The 23,467-nt window shown below is 44.4% G+C and overlaps 1 protein-coding gene across 1 annotated transcript; it reads right to left on the reverse strand.

Moving 5' to 3' along the window:
• Positions 1-8,578: 8,578 nt before the first annotated feature.
• Positions 8,579-9,742, reverse strand: Sstr4 (somatostatin receptor 4). Its single transcript, XM_027922575.2, has one exon. The coding sequence runs from the start codon at positions 9,740-9,742 to the stop codon at positions 8,579-8,581; it is 1,164 nt and encodes a 387-aa protein (XP_027778376.1).
• Between the last annotated feature and the right edge of the window lie 13,725 nt (positions 9,743-23,467).

The raw sequence follows: 23,467 nt of genomic DNA on the forward strand, positions 1-23,467 counted from the left end.
TTACAGTGTACTCTTGGGTTGTTTCTCTCTTCACCTTTCTTCCCCCATCTCCTTGTTTTATGTCATTAAATGGGGCTCACAAACAATGTAAATGCCATGAAATGCATTAAAGAATGGTCTACACCCTACCATCCATGCTGCCAAGTCAAAGTACCATTTCTGACTTTCAAATATCTTTCCAGAGGAGGTTATTTTCAATGTAAGAGTTCATGTTATCTTATGTGCACAGTTTTTCTGTAACCATAACAACTTCATACACAATGTTAATATGTTTTCAATATGTTATGTTAATATGTTTTCAAATACATTATAGGATCATATGTTGGGATGAATTAAAGGAAAATTCTTCCTTTGGCATCTCCAGAATCCTAGGGGTGTGTCCTTCTGCAATATGGTTGGCATTATCTGATCTCTGAGGTATTCAAACCCAAAGTAGTCAGAAAGGGTGTTTGACTCAAATTCAAGTAACCATTCCTTATTACCAAGGTCTCAGCCATTATTAATTCTTCCCCATTTATGTTGGATATTAAAAACACTGTCTTTATGATACAGATCTCTTGGACCCTTTTCCTAGAATGACAGAGCTGACTGAATTTTACGTGCATAGACATGAAGGTTTTTATAAAGCAGAAATGAGAAAAATTGAGTTCAGTCAATTATTCAAATGTTTTTATACATCTAGATCATGCTGAATTGCTCAGGGTTAATCTGAGTCATTGTGGGAAGATAGTTGGAGATCTCAGTATCCATTTAAGATTCAGCTTTATTATGCCATGTGCTAGGGGGCAGCTACTACATATAGTGCCTTGTGAAGGTAGCAAGTTAAGCAATGCTTCTATTCAGGAGTTTAATAAGTCTCAATGAATGGGGCAAAGCAGTGCAGATAAATGGTGCCCTTAGTAAAAAATGGGCTGTTGAAGGAGTTTTAACAAGAGCATCTTGGGGTCCACAATTATTTGCAAAGATAACAGCTGCTTCTAGACTTATAAACATGTATCCAATGATAATAAGAAACCTGGAGTTCCTCTTGTAAGCACTCAGTAGGTCTAACAATTGAGGGGAGGATGACAGTGGGGATTTGATCTAAGCCTGACATCTAGTGGTCACATGGCTATGGGTACCACCTAACCCCTCTAAGGCTATGAATGGGGTGGTAGAGGTTTCTATGAAGAGTAGACAGGGCAAGTGAGCACAGTTTCTGGGACATAAAGGGTACCCCATAACTATTATCCATGCTCAAAGAATTAGTAGGTGGGCAAGTGAATAAAGAAATAAAGTGGTGTTGGAATCTCAAGTGTCAAATCCAAGGTTGTGTAGAAAGCATAAAGTGTTCTTTCAAGGCAAGATGCAGTCACTTACAAGGGATGCTGTCATCCTAGAGAAATAGTAATGGTGGGATTTGGGGTATCAATCACAACTTAAGGAGGGAGATATTTGTGTTGGGTGAGAAGTAGCTGTAAAATCTAGCGTAGAAGGCTCTAGTCTGTACTCTCTGTTAATATGACCAGTCAAAAACAGGGATGGAGAGTTTCCTCCATTGTCCTCCCAAGGAGATCAGAGAGAAGGGCAGAACACCTCCAAAGTGTTCTTCCCACTTGCTCAAGGACCAAAGGAGAGACTGGTGCCAGCCCAGACAGAACTCAGGTCTCTTGTCTGGAGCTGTGAAAGGGGGCCCTAGTGTGTGACATTAAGGTATGGATAGGGCCAAGTGATAGAAGTCTCCAACTTTTAACTTTTGGGGCCTCCCATTATTCTTGTGCTAAGTAAGGGTGCATTATATCATCAAGGAAAACCAAGATTGCAAAGAATATAAAAGCACATTTTCATCATGGTCTTGACTTGGTGGGGAGTTCCCAAAATATATCCTGGATGCATGCAGGCATTTCTACATAAAGTAATACAGGCAACACCCAGTTCTTCTTTCTTCCTATTCCAGAATGAATGCCTGGTTTCTGGACTATCTTTTTGTATCAAGTGAGTCCTTCCTTCATTTATTCATGGTCAGCAGGTTCTAATGTAGGCAAACAGTCCATTTCCTCTCCCAGGAAAAACTAAACATTGTTTTAACATCAGATTCTAAATGAATCAATATCCTTTTCAGCCTGTTTTGAAAGTGTGATTGCAAAAGACAAAAGAACCCCGGGGATCTGATCACTCAAAGTGAATTAGGGTGGGGGAGCAGACAGCAGAGGGCTTCAGTGATCTAATGAAAAGCACTAGGATTCAAAGTTGGGGTCTGTAACCATCATGCCATTTAGGCTATAGGCCAGGAGTTTCCTTGAACCTCTGCCTGCAACCTGTTGTTATAAGGGTGATGGTGTGCAAGGATTCAGAGATTTCCTGTTAAAATAGGAAATTTCAGGGCTGGGGAGATAGCTTAGTTGGTAGAGTGCTTGCCTTGCAGGCACAAGGCCCTGGGTTCTATCCCCACCACCACCATCATACACACACACACACACACACACACACACACACATGACATTTCACAGCCATTATTATTCTGCTATAGAAATCTTCTTTTTTATATTTTCCAACCATGGCAGCATCTCTAATATTGTTCTCTTCATATCCCCCTCTGGGGTCATCCCCAACTACTAATTTACCCTGCCTTGGGAATCGTTCATCCCACTCAGTAAGGAAGAGATGGGCTTTTCAACAGCCTCCATAATTCTCCCTTCTTCCTCCAGTCTCCTGCCCTGAGAAGAGGGACTTCACCTTCCACAAAGATACTGGACATCTGAATTCTTGGGCACCATCACCCTTATAATAAGAGCCCTCTTTTTAATGCATTTGTTTGGAAATCATGATATAAACCCAAAACACCATTTGTGTGTGTGTGTGTGTGTTTCTTTGCCAAGATTTGACTCCCATCTTTCTTCTCATATTTTCACCTAAGAGGTGGTCCTGTGGAAATTAACATGTAATTCTAGAAGAAAGGAAACCCTAGGAAAGGCCTGGGGTGAGTCCTGGCTTCTTTTTTCAGTTTGTCAGCAACTCTCCAGAGCACGGTAAGCAACCATAGAAAACAAAGGTAAAACGGGAGGGGACACAAACCCAGAAGCAAGTCCTTGCCCGAATATGTGCAGGAGGTGGCAGGGCATTGTGTCACATGTTTGTAATACCAGCCACTTGAGAGGCTGAGGCAAGAGGATCCCAAGTTCAAGGCCAGCCCTAAGCAACTTAGTGAGACCCTGTTTCAAAATAAGGTTTGGGGATGTAGCTCAGTGCTTAAACCAAAAACAAAAATCTAATTTAGGAAATGAAAGCAGCATCTTCCTGAGTCAAAGGGTTGAGACTCCTCAGGCTGGTGGTAGGAGTTCAAGGAATGGTATAATGAGGGAAATTTGCTAGACATTGGGAAAGCATCATCCCAATTCTATACCCCTCCGGTTCTCCCAATGTGATCTGTGCCCCCCCCTCCTCAGACTGCAACTGAAAGTCACTGAGTAGGAAGTAGCTGGTGACAGAAATAGTCCCTCTCTTGATTGGGGTGGCAGCTACAAAATCATAACTACATGTCAAAATTCATAGAACTGTACACCTAAAAACAGCAAATTTTACCATATGCAAATTAGATTTGAAAAAAAATAGATTTAAAAGGAATCACAGTCTGTTCAGAATGGCTATAGAAAGACTAATTTAAATGATCACACTCTCTCTCTCTCTCTCTCTCTCTCTCTCTCTCTCTCTCTCTCTCACACACACACACACACACACAAAATCTCGGTAACACTCCAGGTTCCTCTTCATCTGTGATTTGGTGAGCTTTGCTCCTCTAAGCCAGGCAGAAGGCCCTTTGGGTGTCATTGAGCACCACTGTTGAATATTATTGTTCTGCCCTCTCCAGAGGGCCATGATGCTTTCCAGGAGTCATGCAAAGCTGCCAAGTGGGAGAGCTGGGACTTGTCCCTGGTCTATTCTCTCACCTTCTCTGGTGCATGTCCATTCTGTGACAGCAATGACCTGGGGCAGCCTTCTGCTGTTAGACATTAAGTCAATCCCATTCGGCTGGGAACTCTGATTTTCAGTGGATTCAAAGTTAATGAAGTTTTTAAAAAATGACATCATCCTGCTAATCCCTTCCGGAAAAGTGGAGACACCTGTGCCCCAATTGTGCAAGGATACGAGACCCCATGAGGGACTTCTCTTGCCACATAGACCCAAATCTCTCACTTGAGGGTTTTTTTTTTTTTAATGTGTGTGGTGCTGGAATTGAACTGAGATCCTTGTGCATATGAGGCAAGCACTCTACCAACTGAACTATATCCCCAGCCCTCTCACTAGTTTGTCACTGCTGTTCCTTGGATCTTGGGACAAAGTACTAAATCCTTAAGATGCTGCTGGACAGACTTTTCCCCCTTTGTATTTGCCAGCACCTCCAGATGAACCAGCATCGCCAGCTACTGTTGAGTCTGTTTCAGTTACATGAAGACATTTTAATAGTTCCCACTGCAGGTCCTTTGCATATGCTGCTCCCTCTGCTTAGAATCTTGCACTGCACATCCTTCCTCTCCTTGTTAATTCCCACATGTTCTTTGAAGGAGGGTGTTTCCAGCGACCTTCTCCAGGGATACCTGCTCTGATACCAGGGAAGTCTTTATTATATCATTTCACAAAAGCCAGATTCCTTTCCTGTATATGTTTTACTTCAGCTAAGAATGGAATTGTACCTTCACTTCTGTGGTCATTTGATGAATGCCTACCTTTTACACTAATCTCCACACTCCATAATGTCTGGGCTCCTGCCTCTGTAGATTCATTGTGTTATCTTGAAGTTGATTGCCTTGCCTGAGAGAAGTACTTGGCTCACTGTCCAAGGGCACCCCGATCTGCACATAGAGCAAAGTTTTCAGATTCAAGGTGTAATCTTGACTACCATATAGAGGTGTCACAGCCAACACTGCCTTAAGATTCTGACATTTGAGCTTAAGAAATATGAAACTATGCTGTCACATCCTTAGGAATGATAAAGTGAAAAATGGGGGTGATTCATAACCTATAACTCATCAGAGAAGAGTTTCAGTGCTGAAATTTGCTAGGATTCACATTAGGTTTCTGAGGCAACATAGCAAAAATATGCCACATTTTTTTTTCTTTGTATCAGCCTTTGGGACCTGAGGAATGCCAGGTATGATATTTTTTAATGGATGTGCATCCAGAAATTTCAAGATGAGAGTGAAATGCTATCCCTCTTTGTTCAAAGATAGAGTGCCAACTAACTGGGCAAGAGCTCTGATGAAATTCATCTCAAGTTCAAATGCCATTTTCTCTGCTATCTGGGATAGCTGAACATCTGGCTTGCAATAGTACAATAAATTAAAGGCAATTTAAAGGCAAAGCAAATTCTCTGATGTATTGAAGGGTGGGTCAAAGGCTGTTTGTACCTGAGGTAGAAAATATTCCTATTCATGTTGAAATCTTAAACTGTGACTTCTAGTCCTAGCAAGCAGAGGGAGACCATCATCAAAGTGCACCTCCATTGCTACCTCCAAGGCTGTGGAATATAAAAGTAAGTGGCTTTCAGGACCCTGGCCATATAGCTCACTGACTTTAATTCACTTCAGGTTTGCACATAAAGAAGGGGGACAAGGTTATACAACCAGTTGTTACAAGGATCTTGGGATTGATGGCCACTAGCACAAAGTGGCAGGACTCCAAACCCATGCTCAGGATGTCTTGGTGCTGTTCAGTTGTTCAGCCCTGAGAATTGAAAAAAGGCTCTGCAGCTAGTGAAGAGAATAGTCAGTAGGAATCTCCTTCTGCCCCTGCATGATTTATTACTAAAGTGTGGAGGGCAGTGTGAATACACGTTTCACAAGTGATGGAAAGAGAGTTAAGTATGAAAGAATGCTGCCTACCACTCTCTCCATCTCTCCAGTGTATAAGAAAAAGAGTTCATGTCTGGGAAGAGCTCAAAACTCAAAACATCACTTTGTGCATATTTCAAGCAGGAACAGCGGAAGCTTAGTGAGCTTAAATCCCTGCTCATGGGTCCAGGCGGTAGCCGAGGTCCCTATTGCTGGTGACTTTCCTCCCCATCTCTGGAAGCTGCCTCTCCATCAACCATCATCACCTAAGTTAAAAGGCTGTGTTTTAAATATTGAATGTGTCCAATTCTGTTGTAACCTGGGCAGCTATGTATGAGTATTACTAAGACTCTTGGTCTGTGCTCCTCTCTGTCACTGGAAGGCTGACCCACCCAAGTTGTGGCAAAGGCCCAGAACCCCCACCTACTTGGATTGTTGCCAGTACCAGGAACCATACACTTCATTGCCATCAATCTCTGTGGTTCTTGCAGTGTGATCTAAGCACATTTATAAAGTGTCCCCACCAGGCACTGGAGAACAAAGAAATAGTTCAGTTTTAAAGATGTTCAAGAAATTATGGTTACATGAGGCACAGACTTGGGAACTGACTGATTCTGAATGCCCAGAGTGATTCTGGAGGGTACAGACAGGTTAGAGATAGCTGCTTGTGTCTGTGCATATATGTGTGTGCTGCATGTATGCATGTGCCTATAAATATGTGTGGGATCAAAAAGCTCTAGAATACAGTGGAGACTTGTTCATATCTGGAGTAGATGAAGATCACCAGAATGTGCAGACCTTAATGACCCTCCAGCCCTCCTTGACTACCTAGCCCTCCACATCAGCCAATGCTGATTGACACTCTTTGAGCATTCTGCTGGCTGACCATTTGGAGGGGATAAGTATCCAGAGGTTACATGTCCAAAGACCTAAACCTTTTATTTTTAATTTTAAAAGAAAGAAGTGGAATCTATAGTCTCATAGATTAAAAAAAAGTGTAAGGTGAAATCCCCAGGAGTCATCCTGTGCCAGTACTAGAAAGACCTGCTGATTTTCCAGGTGGGAACTCTGAGGATCAGGGGTTGAGTTCCCTGCCTGAGTTTTATGACATTTTTGCTTGAGACCAGAACTCGGCTCTCTTACGTGATTCTGCATACCAGCCAGCTGCTCATATCACATAAAACTCTGGCTCCTGTGCAGAATCCTCAGGAGAGTGCCATCACCTGCTTTTACAGGCTCTTAAAGAGAAGCCAAGATCCAGGTGGCAGTAGGCACCCGGATCTGGGCTTCTTGCCCTGCCTCCTGGCCCTGCGTGGACCCTCATTAGTCTCCAAGCAGCTCCCCTATACCCATTTCTGGAACATGTGCTAGCTGCCCTAGAAGACACACAGTCATGACTTTAAGGCTGTGAGGCTGAGAGGACAAGGGTGTTTTCTCTTAAAGACCTCTGCCAGGAAGCTGTGGGCACTTGCTGCAAGGATACTGTGAAATACAAAGGGGCTCACCCTTGGACTGTTCTTCCCCCTCCCACCTGACATATCTTTCTGGCTCATCAGGACAGTCCCAAACAAACCTAAAAGTATCTTTTGCTAGGTTAAGCCAGGTGGGGGGTCTCCCAAAAAGCACTTCAGACCCTGTGTAATCACATATTCTCACTCCAGATACCAACCTAAGTGTTACAAGTATTTTCTCAGCCCCTTGCTCTGCTTTTATCAGAGGGAAAGCTGCTTACAAGCAGCCTTTTCATTTTAGCAAAAAATAACCCACGCTTTGGTTAACCTACCAGACACAAAGTCACAGCCTTTTACTGTGTTCAGTCTGCATTTAATAGCTACATCCTGCTGATGTTTTACTGAATGTCGATATTTTCAAATAGTGAGTGACAGAGCTGCTCCTCTTTCAAAATGTGGGCTGACTTCCCTTCACTCTGTTCTTTTCCTGTCCCCTCCCATTTTCCACCATGGTATAAATTGGGGATATAATGAGGTCTCACATTCCCACACCCAAGGATCAGGGGGGGAAAAACACATCATAGGAGCTAGATGTGATTTTATCCTCTGCTTTTTTATTACTGACCTGGCTTTATGCCTTGTAGCAAACCCTGCAGCATGTCTTTACAAACCTTTTTCACTCACAGGAAACCTGCTACTAGCCCTGGATACCAATCTGGACACTTATGATTACAAGCAGGTGTCAGGTCAGGGGATGGTGGGGAGGTGGTGCACAGAACAAGTGCCTCAGGCTGTTGCACAGAAATCTCACTTAGCAACGGGAGCCCAGGAACAGGCAAAGGGAATATGCTTGGAAGTGTTCTTCCTTGCTTCTCTCTCTGCACATGCTAGATTCCCATCACAAGGCAAAAAGCCTGCTAAAAGCAAGGGCTACTGCCTGCCTCTACTTTTCTGAGTCCTCTTCCAAGCAGTCACTGCAATAAGTCACACACAGGTGGCTATTCCCCTATAGCCACCTCCTGCTTCCCACCCCTCCAAAAATAGACAGAGGCTCCAAAATGGTCAACACCCTAGCCCAGTTCCCAGAGAAGTCCTACCCCCATTACGGCGTTCTCCTGAAAGCAAGAGTCCTGGGGAGAGGGGAACAGTAGAGGAGTTCAGTGCTCTTGTGGATGTCACACACTGCTGGGAGGAGAGGGTTTAAGTGGGAACAGGTGGTTGTTCTTTAGGTGAGCATCCAGGAAGTGCAGTTGCTGGGCTGTACAGGTGGTGCAGCCCCTGAAAGAGGTGGCCAGGCTGGGTGGAAGGTGAAAAGGGTCTTCAGAAAGTGGTGGTCCCAGTGAGGGCGGCATGCTTGCGGCTGGGTTCTGCTTGAACAGGCTCCTGCTGGCAGGGGAGTGGGGGGCATATGCATCCTGCCGCACCTCTGCTCTTGAGAGCAGTGGCATAGTAGTCCAGGGGCTCTTCCTCAGCGCCCCCAGCAGCATCCAGGAGGCAGCAGCGCAGGCAGAGAACCCTCTGGAAGGAGCGACGGAAGTTGTCAGAGAGGAAGCCATAGAGAATGGGGTTGGCACAGCTGTTGGCATAGCTGAGGATGAGGGACACATGGTTGACAGTGGAATCAAGGCTGGTGACAAACAGGTTCAGGAGCTGTACCACATAGAAAGGCATCCAGCAGAGCACAAAGACTGCCACTACCATCAGCACTAGTCTAGTGATCTTCTTTTCCGAGCGCCTCCGCTGCTGCCAGCCAGCCCTCAGTGCCACAGCTCTCATTTTGCCCACAATGAGCAGATAGCACAGGCCAATGGCCAGAACCGGTAGCAGGAAGCCCAGCAAAAAGGTGTAGACCACGAAGACTGCCGACCAGGCCGGGTGAGGCCAGTGCAGGTTGCAAGCCACTGCCTGGCCGCCCCGAGCCGGCCTGGTGTCTGCGAAGACCGCGATGGGCAGGGTGACCAGCAAGGACGCTAACCACACGCCCAAGTTAATCAGCTTGGCCACGCTGGGACGCCGATAGGTGGCGGCTCGCAAAGGGTGCACCACCGCGACGTAACGGTCCACACTGAGCACGGTCAGACAGAAAACACTAGTAAACATGTTGAGGCCGTCCACACTGAGCACCGCGCGGCACAACACCGACCCGAAGGGCCAGTGGCGCAGGGCGGCTGATGAGGCCACAAAAGGCACGCTCAGCATGAAGAGCTCATCGGCGATGGCAAGGTTGAGCAGGTAGATGTTGGTGGCCGTCTTCATTTTGGCGTAGCGAAGGATCACGAAGATAACCAAGGCGTTGCCCACCAGACCCACCAAGCACACTAGCGCGTAGATGCTCTGGATGGTGACCATGCCAGCCGTCCCGGTGCCGTCGGACCGCGTATCCTCCTCCTCCTCTGCCGGGACGCGACTAGCGTTAGCCGCCGGGGGCCAGGTGGTCTCGAGCCCTTCTTCGCCCCCGGGGGGCAGCGTCGCGGGGGCGCTCATGTCTGGGGATGCCCACCCCAGCGGCGGAGCGTGGTGGAGCGAGCGCAGCGCGAGAAACCGCGGGCGGCGGGACCCGGGGGTCTCGCGCGCAGACGCGCGGCTCTCAGCCTGCTCCGCCTAACCAGCAGGCGAGAAGCACAGCGCTGAGCGCCCGCCCATCCCCGCACCGCGCCCCAGGATGGCGGGAGCCGGGCTGGTCCCACTGCCTCCGCCAGTTCCACCACCTCTCGGCTGGTGCCCCTCTCAACCCACCGGTCCTGCGTGCCCCACGTTCCGCCCCGTAGCCCTTTCTGGGCCCCGCCCCGTTTTCCCACCTCGTTTGCCCTCTCTAGGTTTCCAGCTCCACCCCCAACCCTCGGATCTCTAGCCCAATCCCCAAATCCTCCTTTGGTTTTCCCTCTGCCACCATCGTGATCTCAGGTTGTGTGCTCCCCAACCCTTTCATTACTCTCTAGGACCTGCAGCTGAATGGGAAAAGATGAAATTAGGACCGCGATGCTCCGTCCTGGACAAACCTGTAATTCACCACCAAGCCTGTAGGAGCCTCAGGTTCCTGCTCTATGAAATGGGTTTAACCATGGGACAGGTCTTCACGAGAGTGAAAAGGGATGGATGTCTAGTGCAGATCTCCATTTGGCTAACGAGGCGTCCAGGATGGGCCTGAAAATGCAGAGTTATTTGCCCTGAATTTGAGATCCTCTCTCCCTGCCCCTTTAATTTTCTGGAAGAACTGTCCCATGGTCAAAACCATTTCATATAGGCAAAGCCGGAGGCCCCTACCGACATGGTGGTCTGTTCCAGGTCCGACATGGTGGTCTGTTCCAGGTGGGCAGAGGTGTTCCAATTTCCCCTTTCCTGCTGACCAGACAACTGTGGGTCCCTGCGGTAGGGGGCTCTGACCTTTTCATTGTGAACTCGGTGGAGTTGAAGTAGGGTGACCACAGGAAATGGAGATGCACATGCAGAAACACAGGTGCCCTCAAAGAAAGCAACCCCTACCTCCTCAGGTCTTCCGTACACAGTAGAGGCAGCAGGTACCAGAGCCTGAGAATCCCCACCTTGCACCAGCGTTGGATCATCTGAGGGTCTTCAAACCAGGTCTCTGAATGTGCCTGAGGAGGAGGGTGGTCAGGAAGGGCATGAAGACCAGCATTGGTTTTCCTCTTCCCCCAAACTCCAGTTTGAGCTCACTGACACTTCCTGTTAGACAGGGACAGGCAGAGCCCCCTACCGCAGCTCTGCTGCTTGACACAGGTGCAGAATTGCTGAAAATGAGAAGTTTGCCATGGAAAATTGTTTTCAAGGTAGAGCTGGTATTAAGGAACCTGGCTTTTGTTAACCGCACCTCTGAGGCTGTGGCCTCCTTGAGCCCCAGCACAGCCCCACCAAGACTTTGACAGGTTTAGAAGTAATTTCCTGGGTAGGGGGCCCCAGCTTCCTCCCTGGGTAGCTGGGGCAGCAATGGAGGGAACAGGGTCAGATGTTTTGGACATGGAGGTGGCCTTTCATAGAAAAGGACTGGAAGCTGCCCACTGCTCTTCATGGAGCCTTGGGTTGGGGAGCACTAGTGTGATAGCACTGTACAACACAATAGTTAAGGACAAACCCTTTTCAAGTTTCTGCCATACAAGGGACCCTTTGAATAAAGGTGGTCTAGCAGTGCTCCACCCTTTTATAGTCACTCCTTAAGTATGTCTTTCCTTTCCTCTGGTCCCATTTACATCATGGCTCCTAGGGGAGATACTCTCACCACCAGGAAGGAGACAGCATTTGCATCATTCTAGGTGGTGTTAGTGTTTAGGGGAATGGGACAAGGGGAACTTCAGATTAAGGTAGAAGGAAGAGAACAGAGACTTTCCCCTTTAATGCTAGACTCTAGGGGAGACTCTAGACTGGCCCCTCTGCATAACACCTCTGGACCCAATGCAGAGATGCTGGGTCCCATCATCCTCAACTCTCCTCCTTTGCTGTCCTCTCTGCCCATTTAGCCCTCTCCCTTGCCTGGGAAAGTCTTTCCTGTTGTCCTGTCTAACCTGAGAATCCTGGGAATCTTTCCCATTTCTATTTCAGAGATTCCCTCCTAATGCTTCCTGATTCTGCTCCCTCCCCAACATATGCAAACAATTTGAGCAAAATAAGCAGCATTTAATAAGATAAATACATTACTATCTTACATGAATATTGGACCTGTGGGGTAAACAATTCATGTAAATGAACTTGATGGATAGAATATCATGAATTTACAAACATAGTATTTCTAGAGTCCTGGGGGGGCCTGGAAGCTGAGCATTCATTTATGCACTCAGAAAGTCAATAAATAATGATGTATCTATCCCATGCCAAGAACTGCCATGAGACAGCATTCATGGGAACATGTTGTACGGGGTGCCTCAGTATGAGAAAATGATCTTTTGCATGCAGTGCTGCTGAAACCCAGTGAAGGTCACCACTAACCCAATAGGAAAATAAATACAAGTGTCTGGGATCACAGAGGAGGGGTGGGAGCATGTGGGAGCCACAGAAGGTTTCTCAGATAATGTGACAAAAGAGGATGACCATGGCAGTGAGAGCAAGGTGGACTCTGAAAAGGGCAGCTGGGCTGGGCACAGTGACTTATGCCTGTAATCTTGGCGGGGTGCTGAGGTAGGGAGAATTGCAGGTTCAAGGCAGGTTCAATTGCAGGTTCAATTTAGCAAGACCCTAAGCAATTTAGTGAGACCTTGTATAAGGAAGGAAGGAAGGAAGGAAGGAAGGAAGGAAGGAAGGAAGGAAGGAAGGAAGGAAGGAAGGAAGGAAGGAAGGAAGGAAGGAAGGAAGGAAGGAAGGAAGGAAGGAAGGAAGGAAGGAAGGAAGGAAGGAAGGAAGGAAGGAAGGAAGGAGTCCCTAGGTATGAGTCAAAAACAAAAAAAAAAGAAGAAGAAGAAGGAAGAAAAGAAAAGGAAATCTTCATAGCAGATGCTGCTGGGGCATGAGGAACAGGGTGAGGTGCATCTGCAACATGAGCTACCTGAAGGGTGCCAAGGCTACAGAGCCTGGAGGAGCCTTGTGTACCTTGTACCCTCTTCTGAAACTGTGGAAAAGTAGGGAGTATGGATGAGTTGTGTATCAGGGTCAGAAATGGAATCTGGCTCTGATGTGGTTTGGATAGGCAATGTCCCCCCAAAGTCCCTATGTTAATGCAGGAATATTCAGAGGTGCAATGTTTAGATTATGAAGGCTGTAACCTAATTAGTCTATCCTAGTCTGAATGTACTGACTGGGTTGTAACTGTAGGCAGGTGGGGCATGGTTGGAGGAGGTAGATCACCTAGAACATGCTCTGGAAGTCTTCTTCCCTGTGCTCTCTTTGCTTCCTGGCTGCCATGAGCCAAGTAGCTTCTCTCTGCCATGCCCTTCTGCCATAATGTTCTGCCTTACTTTGGGCCCAAAGCAATGGATTTCATCAGCCATGGATTAAATCTCTCAAACTGAGAACCAAAAATACACTTTTGTTCCTCTAGGTTGTTCTTGTCAGGTATTTTGGTCACAGTGATACAAAGCTGACTGATATGGGCTCCCTGACTTTTGGCAGTGGATGACAGAGAGTCTTTTGAAGTATGCACAAAGAGTCTTTTGGGGCCAACACAATATCACAGGCAAGAACTACAAGCTTGTGCCTAGACTGCTAGACCAGGGCACACTCAGGGCATTCCTGGTGCATATTCTGTAGGCAGAGAGTACATATCATACATAAGAAGGCTGTTTCGAGTGGTTTCAAACCCAGCTCCATTTCTTGTCAAGAGTGCAGCTTTGGGCAAGTTCCTCAATCTCCTCATGCCTTAGTTTTCGTACCTGAAAAGTGGGCATGATGGTTGCTACATGTTTGGGTCCTATGAGAATCCACCACATTGGAGAACACCTGGACCCTGGTCAGCACCCACTAAACATCTACTGTCCTGGTATTTCTTCTCTGTCCTACTGTGAATAGCCTTAAAAGAAGAGTATGAATGATAGGAGTAAAGGTGGGGTTTCCCCTGCCCACACATGTCTCTCAGACTGTTGTAATGTCTCAGTGTTTGGCTGTTTTCATAGAGCAAAAGGTGAAGTGGAGGGGGTGGACCATTAACAATACATCTTCTTTTGCTATTATTGTTTTTGTTGTTAGTTGTACAATAGATTTCTATTTATAGACTTCTTAAATCTAACTTGTATTTAAAATAATTCTGAGACACAGGGGAGAAGCACTAATAGTATCCCAACTTCATCCAAATAGTGAAAATAGAATTTGCTGTCACAGCCAGATTCTATTCCTTAACACATTCCATCATGATGGGTTATGCACAAACCTGATCCTTTGGGGGAATGAAAGTAGGTTCTATTAGCAATTGTGCTAAAAGGCTGAGGGTGTGGCTCAGTGGTAGGGTGCCCAGAGCATGCCCAGAGTCCTGGGTCCAGTCCCCAGCACCAACTTTATCCCAGCAATCATGCTGAACCAACACAGTCAACATCTTGACTATTTCAGCCAAACCAAGACATATGGATGTTCTAATTATGGGGGACTTTCTACTTCCATTTTATTCATTTCCACATTAAGTAGTTGTTTATGAGTTTAATTTTTAATCAGAAAAAGAAGAGTTTGGAGTTGTTTAAATACTAGGTTAACTTCCAAGGGACTGATACTTTTCTCCAAAACATCATCTCCAAAGGGTTTTACAATGGTAAAGATGGAATGTGCCTTTCACTACAACACGGAGCTGCTAGGGATCGTACTGAATATTCAAAGCTGAGAGTGGGGAATCCCCTGGTTTCAAAGTACTCGCCCAAGACTTCAGTGTTCAAGAAGGAGCCAAGGAAAATGTTGAGATGTGAATCAAGCAAGAGTGAATTTTCCAGAGATGGAGAGATCCCCCTCTCAAGATGGACCTGAAGGTCACAAGCTTCTAAGGAATACAACTTTCTTCCTGCTATCCTGTTTCCCTCAAGTTCTACCATGCCTCAAACTCTGAACAGGTTTAGGAGTGGGTTTCAGGGGTTGGGGAGGGTATCTTACCTTTAAAAAATTACTAAAATGAAAAAAAAGTTGGTTTTATACCAAGGTTTCCTGTCCTCGACAGAGCATCATTGTTATGAATAGTTCTCATGTAGGTAAAGAATAGGAAATTGGAAAATTCAGGTCAGGTTGGTTCTTCTCCAAAAGTGGGGGGAAAGCCTGAAATTGAGGTACTAGGCATTTTAATTCAGTTGGCAGTGTTGGGTGAAAGTGATATTTGAATGCTTGATATTTCTGGAGGCAGTATAACATAATGAAATTGCCCTGGTCTGAATGCCAGTTTCACCAGCTGTGTGATTTTGGACAAATCATTCAACCTTTCTGGACCTTCATTTCCTTCTCTGTAAAATGAAATAAATCCTAACCCTATCTTAGATGGGCTGCTATGTGGTCTAAACAGGTTGAATTATGTGAAACAATTAGATGTATCTAGCACTAAGAAATTCTATATGTATTTATTAGAAGTAGTGTATCTAAACCAGAATCCACTGTAGTTGGTAGTTCAAAGCTCCGGGTGCCCTAAGCATGCTGTGATATAGTCATCTTTCCATTACTACAAAAACACAAAAAACAAAAAACAAAACAAAAAAACCCTGAGATAAACTACTAATAAAGGGAAAAGGTTTATATTGGCTCATAATTTTGGAGATTTCAATCCAAGATCAGTTGGCCCTATTGCTTTGGGCCTGAGTAAGGTCAAGGCATCTTTTTGGGAGCACAAGGCAGTGCAAAGCTGTTTACAGAATGGTCTGGGAGCAAAAGGGAGGGGGGTGGGGAGAAGGGCTGGGCACAATCCCCAATGACTTCAGTGCTTATCACTAGGCTCCACCTCTTAAAGGTACCACCACCTCCCAATAGCACCACCTTGGGAATCACACCTTTAACACATGGACCTTTGGGGAACATTCAACATCCAAAATGTAGTAGTATATGTTAACATTGAACAGCATCTTAGCTTTAAAAAATGACTAAAATGAAAAAAAGTTGGTTTTACACCAAGGCTTGTCAGAGGCAGGGAGCTGGAGCCAACAAGCATCTTTCCTATATGATGCTGGGAGGTGAGAAGACAGGACCAGTCCCTGCTTTGGCTGACCATAGATGAGGTCTAAGCCCACCCTGGAGACCACAGCTCCAGGAATAGTAATGAGAAGCTGGAGCAGGGGCCTTAGTTCCCCACCCCAGAAATCACTTCCCTGAGCACCAGCACTCCCTGCAGCATGGGGTCTTCAACCACAGTGCAGGCTGCATGTTTGAGGCTCCTGGACGGTATAAAAAGACTGATGTCTGACCTGTCTCCAGCTCACCCTGAGCTCATTGGTCTGCAGGGCAGTCCAAGCATCTATATATTTCCAAGGCTTCCAAGTAATTCTAAAGTGCAGGGATGTAACATTTAATTAGATGGAATCACAGAGAGGCAGGCAGCCTGGACCCACAGTGTACAGATTTCACTGAGCCTCTGGGAGGGCTAGAAGGAGAGGTCAAGAGAAATGTCTGAAAATCCAAGAGAGCACTTTGCTTAGAGAAGCAGAAAGCTCAAGAAGGGCAAGAGCAGCCTGGGGGCCCAAGTGAGGCTGAGGCAATTGGGTCTGCAGAACTGTTCTCTCCCAGGGCATTGAATATGCACCTGAAATCAGTTACCTCATTTCTTCAAGAGAAAAGCCCTAGGGAAACATCCAGGCTGTGTAGAAGATATGGGAAAACAGTCTGTTGATAGAACACTGTTCACTGTACTCTCCCTAACCTTTTGCTGTATAATATCTATACTGGGTCCTATTTTTTGTCCACTGATCACATGTCTGGCATCAGACCTAAATTGTTCCCCTGCACATTGTTATGAGTGGTGAAGAGCCAGAACTGAGCTGGGTCTGAGGGACCTTTAGGTGGTGAAAGGGCTGCCTACAGGCACAGCTAGTTTCAGCTACTAGACAGCCCTACGAAATTATCCAGGAAGAGTAATGAGAAGCTGGAGCAGGGGCCTTAGTTCCCCCACCCCTACACTGTTCCATCTTGGTTAGATCTGTGAGTACCTCAGTCCTCATCTTCATCTTTCAAATGTGCCCCTCAAGTTTGGAGGCTCTGCAAGCTGGAGCTACCTTGGAAGCCTCTGGCCCACAGATCAGGACATATAAGCTTCTCCTGAAAAAAGCAGTGCCAAGGAGAGGCTTGTCCCTTGGCTGTGGCAACAGCAGTCTTGAGAGCCACTTCTGTTACTTGCTGGTGTACCTAATCCCCTCAAGTGTTTTCAGAAGCTTGGCTTGGTTTCAACCAGCTCTGCCATTGCTCATATGAAGAATACAACTTACCCAGGGCTAAGTGTGGATCATCATCATCAGAAGTGATTTAAACAGTTACCTCTGGATGGAGAAAGCATCTTCTGATTCCCACTTGAACTGCAGTGACATCCTAGACAGTGTGGTAATAGAGCACCTGGCTCTACTCTGAAGACCCAGTATGAGGGTTTCCTTAGAACCTTACTACAGGGGGTTGAGCATCCCCAACCCAAAATCTGGCCTCCAAAATGCTCCAAAACCGAAACTTTTTGAGCACCAACATAATGCTGCAAGTAGAAAATTCCCCACCATGAAACTTTATTTCATGTTCAAAATTATTAAAAATACCATATGAAATGACTTTCAGTGTGTGAGTATTAAGTACACATGAACCATACATGAAATTCTGTTTAGACATGGGTCCCATGCTTTACATATCTCATTATGTAAGTGCATATATTCCCAAGTCTTAAAAATATATCCAAATCTAAAACACTTTTGGCTCCAAGCATTGTAGATGAAACATACTGAAGCTGTGCTTATTAAAGTTTATTTTAAAGAAACTGAACCTAAAATCATATGAGATAGAGGAAAGGTCTGTTTGTAAAAGCCACAGGTCTGAGATAGACAACCTTGGTTAAATGGTTATGGAGTGTCCACATTACTCAGGCTCTGCTGTCCACTCTGTGGGAGTGGGTTGCAGGCCACTGGAGGGAATGTGGGGGCCATTACAGAGTGTTCCATGTGAGTCATTTTCAGACCAAGCAACCTGACCTAACAGCTTTGTATACATGAAGAGAAAGAGCTGAAAGACACAAAGCAAGTGTTTTGATTCTGGGCCTTCTGCTTCCCAGGGGTGTGAGTTTGTGTAACTCCTCTAGAAAATGGTTTTTAAAGTGTGACCCTGGGCCAGACCATCAATATCACCTGTTAGAATGCGCATCCTGGGGTCGGTCTTTCCAGCCCTGATGAGTCACACACACCAAGGTTGGCTTGGACTGTATGTTAACCAGGGGCCTCTGATGATGTTTGAATCTGAGAGCTACTGGTTTATGTCTTCTGACCCTTGCTTTCCTCATCTGTCCATTTCCCAGAGTTGTGTATCAGGAAAGAAAATTTTGATGGATGCTCTCTGAAATCTCCAGACCAGTTCTGGCCACACAAGCCATGAAGCACTTGAAATGTGGAATTCAAGTACAGAGATGCTTTTAAGTGTCAGATACACATAGGATTTCAAGGACTTAGGATGAACAGAAGAGAGAGTTATATCACAAATATATTCTTGTTTTTTTGGCATTGGTTATATGTTCAAATAATAATTTTTGGGTATGGAGGTAAAATAAATTATATTATAAAATAAATTTTACCTGCATCTCTTTCCTTTTTTTAATGTGACTTACTAGAAAGTTTAAATTGCATGTGTGTATCCCATTGTATTCTTATAGCATTATATGCTCAGAAGATATTTCTACTTCTACAGCAGTGTTACCAGATTCATGAATACTATTAACATTGTGTTTCTACGTTGTCAGTATGATAGTCAATACAGCCATGCAGATCTTTGAATTTAAGTTACAGTTAAAATATTCAAATTCAGTTCCTCAGAATTAACCGTGTTCCACATGCTGGATAGTCACAGGTGCCTGTGACTAATATGCTGGATGTAGAACATTTCTTTCATAATGGAAGTGATACCCTAAAGCTTAAGAATAGAGTTTTAGGGCCTGAGGCCCCAGTCTGGCTTTGGCAAAACTTTAGCCATTGTTGCAGGTTTCCCAAATCCCGTCGTCTCTTCATCCTCGTTGGCAGACTCTAGTTTTGTTTAGGACTGCATTTTAAATGTACTCATATGGCTAAAATTGATTTCTTCCCTGTAAACTGGGATTGTTTTCGGTATAGAGATGTGGCCTAATTCTGGCCAGTAAGACATGTGGGGAGATCTGTAAAGGCAACTTCTAAGAAAGGTTTGGCTCTTATATCCTGGAGATAAGATGCTTGGGGGAGATGCAACCATCTTGTGGTTATCAGGTAAAATAAAAGATTTTCTTAGTGTGTTACAGTCAATTCGTGGAGGATGGAAGGGCAGGCAGAAAGGAACTTGAGTACTTGATACTAGTGAGAGTCGATGAAGCAGACAACTCTGGTGACACTATCCTTGACTTCTTAAAAAAATTCTTTTTTAGTGTATTGTACATAATAGCAGGATTCATTATGACATATATGTATAACATAATTTGACCACCCTTGTTTTATGTAAGATGATCAACATTCTGGTTTTATTATGTTTAGTTGTGTTTTCTGTTACCGAACACAAAACACTATGATCCCTTGTTCTTGGGCACTGACCTCTTTAGGCCTCCGTTTTATGAGATGTACACTAAAGTTCTTACCTTGTTAAATAAGATAACATGAAATAAAGAAACCAGACATTTATGTCACAATTACTATGTGCTACACCCCATTTGAAACAGTTGACTCATTTAATGCAAAATGTTCAGCATAGAATTCAGAACTTCATACTCTTCTCAAACTTATCATTATAGTCATTGTGATTATAGGAGCTGGGCTGTGTGTTCAGACATTCTGTTCCTAGACTTTTATTAACAGTGGGAAAGTAGCCTTTCCTGTCCTCCTTCCAGTGTCCAAGGAAGAAAATTATAGGAGCATTTGAGAAATGTTTTTATCCCTGCATGAGTTGGGGAAATTCAAACCTCTCAAAATTGAATAACAACAGGAATCAATGCAGAGAACACATAGCCTTACCAGTGTTTAGAGTATAATGAATATATTTAAAAATAGATTCAATAAAAGTTCCTGCAAACCTATTTGGAAATTAAAAGAGCTCATTGTAAGAATGGTTCGAGATGGAGTCTCCTTTCTTCACTTCAGAAATGAGATTTGTTCTTTGTTGTTACACCATGCTTTCTCCCTGTCAATCTTTCCTGAATAGTATTAGTAGCTTGATAAGTATTCTACTTGGTAACTCTCTGTTAAGAGCTACAAAAGACCAACCATATATCTTACTTGAAAGTTATCCAGTTAGCTTACCACAATCTCATGGTTGCTGGGAAAAGACAGGAAACTCCTGGTTCAGAGACCAAAGTCCTCATTACTCATTATTCAGAGTACAGCAGGATACATGAGCATCACTTTCCCTCACCCTCCCTCCCTCCCTCCCTCCCTCCATGGCTCAAGAAGGTGACAGGGAGGTGGGCCTAGGAGGTTACTGCACAGGCAGTGAGTTTTCATCAGCATTGAGAAATCATCACGTTTCAGAAATCTTCATCTTATCAGGGGCTGTTAGTGAACCTGCCTGCCCTTTGTCCCAGAGGACATATTATCTTCATTATCCTTATCAGACAACAAATCCTCCCTCTGCTCCCAAGAAAACATTATCTCTATTTTCTCAAGGCTGTTGCTATACAAATGTCTCTGAAAAGATAGATCAAAGGAAAAGCTGTTCCACAGATGTACAGAAGTGGGAGAGGCCGTGGAAATAGGGAGGAGAGGAATCCTCCACTATTCTTCTTATATATAATGTGTCCTCATTTCAATAGAAACTCTTGCTGTTTTATCATTTGGCTCCAAGCTGCTCCAAACCCCAGTCATTACTTTTTCCATGGCCCTCCACATTCTAAGTAATTTATTCTCAGTGGTCCAAGTTCAGATTACCAGGGAAGTGAACCTCATTAGCCAGGCTTGGGTCCAATATCCAGACCTGTTTCAATTAGCGGTGGCAAGTGCCTGGGGCATGTGTCACCAATACTTAGCCTATTCTCTATGCATTTTCAGAAGGCAGAGTTTGGTAGGGTGAGGACAGAGAGATAGTTTTAGTAAAAACTCATTCAACAAACATTTATTGCTTAACTGGCACTGTTGTTGTTAGTAGCAGTAATCGCTTTAGAAATCTTATAAATCATCTATATTTAAAAAGTCATCAAAGTTATTTGAGTATGACTCAAATAACTTTAACAGAAAGCAGTCTTGTAATAAAGGCACTTAATTATACATATGTGTATTTTGAAAGTTGAAAAAAATAATGAATTGTGCCATGGTGCTGAGTGTGTTGAGAGCAATGTTTGACAGATCCTTTTATTGCTAATGGCTTGCTGGGTTTATGGTCTTTGGAAAGTGCTAGAGTCATTTATATTGTCATGGAAATGTGCTGTTTATGTAAATCCTACTAGAAAAACAGAAAAGCAATTGCAAAACCAATCCAGCAGCTACAGAAAGGACAGATCAATGAAAAGGGATCAACAGGGGAAAGTAATGAGACTTGGTAGAATATTGTGACATTATTAGAAAAAAAATAACTCTGTCTCAATAAGATCTGAGGTTGCCCTGAAGGGCTTCTGCCTGTCTTGTTCTGCTGAGTGGAGGAGTCAGATTTGGCAGGTGGGGGTCCTCTTCATGGCCTCTCTGCTTTTCATTCCAGATAGCCCACCTCTCAGAAAGAAGAGGAATTCAGTGTTGAATGATTTTTAATCCTGCATGATACTTCATGCATTTATTTGCATTTTAATTATTCTCTCATAATGAAATGAAGAGAGTCTCCTGATTCAAGTGTGCTCCTGACAAAGCAGAGGATAGGAACCTGACAATGGTCAGGTAAAGCTGGTCTCTAGTTTAGCATATGTCAAAACCAGCAATTAATGGTTTCAAGATGGTGGAATAGAGACAATCATTTTCCTGGATGCTTTGTGAAGTGAAAATAGGAACATATAGGCAGTTTCTTATCAAGATGGGTAAAAAAAAAAGCAGGGGACATTCAAAGCAGGTTGGGGATTCAGGAAGTTGGATATAATAAAATAAGGGAGAAATGCCAGCACTACCTCCATTGATGCTTCTGGAAGCACCAGCCAGAGCAGAGCGGTCCTTCCAAGAGCAAAGTGGAAGGATAAGGGAATTAAAGAAACCCACATTTTTAAGAGGTCTGAGGTGTGTCTGGGTGTGGAGAGTTTAGAGATCAAAGAAACTGCCAGACTAAACTGAAAGGCGTGCTCCATGATATACTTGTGTGGGAAAGAAGCCACTTCTCTCCCAACTGCCTGTGGAGGACAGAGGAAGGAATCATTTTTGCAGCCAAGGTGCAGGGCCCAGCAACTGGGGAAGCTGATTCCTGTCAAACCCATGTTTGGCCCAAAATACAGGCCTGGCAAATCACTCTGCATGACATAGAGTGTACCTAATTGACCAAGAGAAAATCAAAAGTGGAGAGGGGTTTACACAGGGGACTATTGGTTATGGAAAAACACTCAGTTCTCCCTCTCCTCCTGGTTGCTTGCAGGATCCTCTGAGAGAGATATGCCTGGATGGGAATGCAAAAGGGTGGGAGCAGGAGAGATTGAATTTGGATACTGAACCAAAGACCAGGAAATGTGGGGTCTGCAGGTGATGGAGGGGACTAATAATGGACTCTTCCACCACTTGAATAGAACCTGGGGGAGATCCCTGGGGTGCAGTCTTCCATTGTGGATTGGCAACTGCTAAGTCCTGGAGGTGCATTGATTTAAAATCTCCAGACCAACTGCCATTCAGCAAAAAACCCTGGAGACCACCTACACCTAAACCTGCCTCCAGGAGGTCTGCCTATGGGATTTCCTCTTACACTTCAGTAGCCCTACCCTGAAGGTGGAGCTGGCATCCCACTACAGCCAATCCCACTTCACACCTCAGAGATGTTTTGAACTCCAACAGATGCAATTCTTTAACTTTTCATTGAGATCTTTTTTTTTTCTCTCTCTTTAATTGTGACCTTAATGGTTCATGGACACTTATGCATAATCATATATGTTTCTTCTCATTTCTAGCATTTTTAAAGCCAGTTATGTTTCATGGATCAGTATTGTGAACACTAAAATATTTGATTAGCATATTTCTGTTTCATTTTGTATTCTTTTATTTTTATTTTTGATTTATTAAAATTTTACTTTTTGTGTGCTTTCTCTCATTTTGTTTCCCTTGATTCTCTTTCTCTCTTTTCTTCTGCCAACAGCCAATCTCCATTGTTATTTTTTTCACTCTTCTTTTAATTTTTTACTTCTATCCTCTCTCATCCTCCTTCATAATCATCACATCCTACATCACTTCTGTTTTCTCCCTACCATTCAAAATTGTAAACACTTTTGTCAACTTACTGTTATTACTGTAGGCAATAACTGATTGTATCATTTTTGTTTATTGTGACAATTAAAATTGTTGGTGTCATAGCAGGAATTATTTGGTTAATACTGTATATTGTTGGCATTGGTCATTGTTATTATTTGTCTCCCCCCTAAACAGTGAGGTACTGGAAAACTTCAGGGACATTATAAGTCCACAGAGAAGAAACTCTACTGCCTCAGATCCATATTGTGGGTCTACCTAATGGCAGACACACAAAGAACATGAAAAAGTTAGGGAACAAATCTCCCTAAATAAACCAACA

The sequence above is a fragment of the Marmota flaviventris genome, chromosome 2, assembly GCF_047511675.1.
Source record: "Marmota flaviventris isolate mMarFla1 chromosome 2, mMarFla1.hap1, whole genome shotgun sequence".
NCBI classification, from domain to species: domain Eukaryota; kingdom Metazoa; phylum Chordata; class Mammalia; order Rodentia; family Sciuridae; genus Marmota; species Marmota flaviventris.

Excerpts from the sequence above, each read along its gene's own strand:
- Sstr4 (XM_027922575.2), bottom strand. The coding sequence starts at position 9,742 with ATGAGCGCCCCCGCGACGCTGCCCCCCGGGGGCGAAGAAGGGCTCGAG.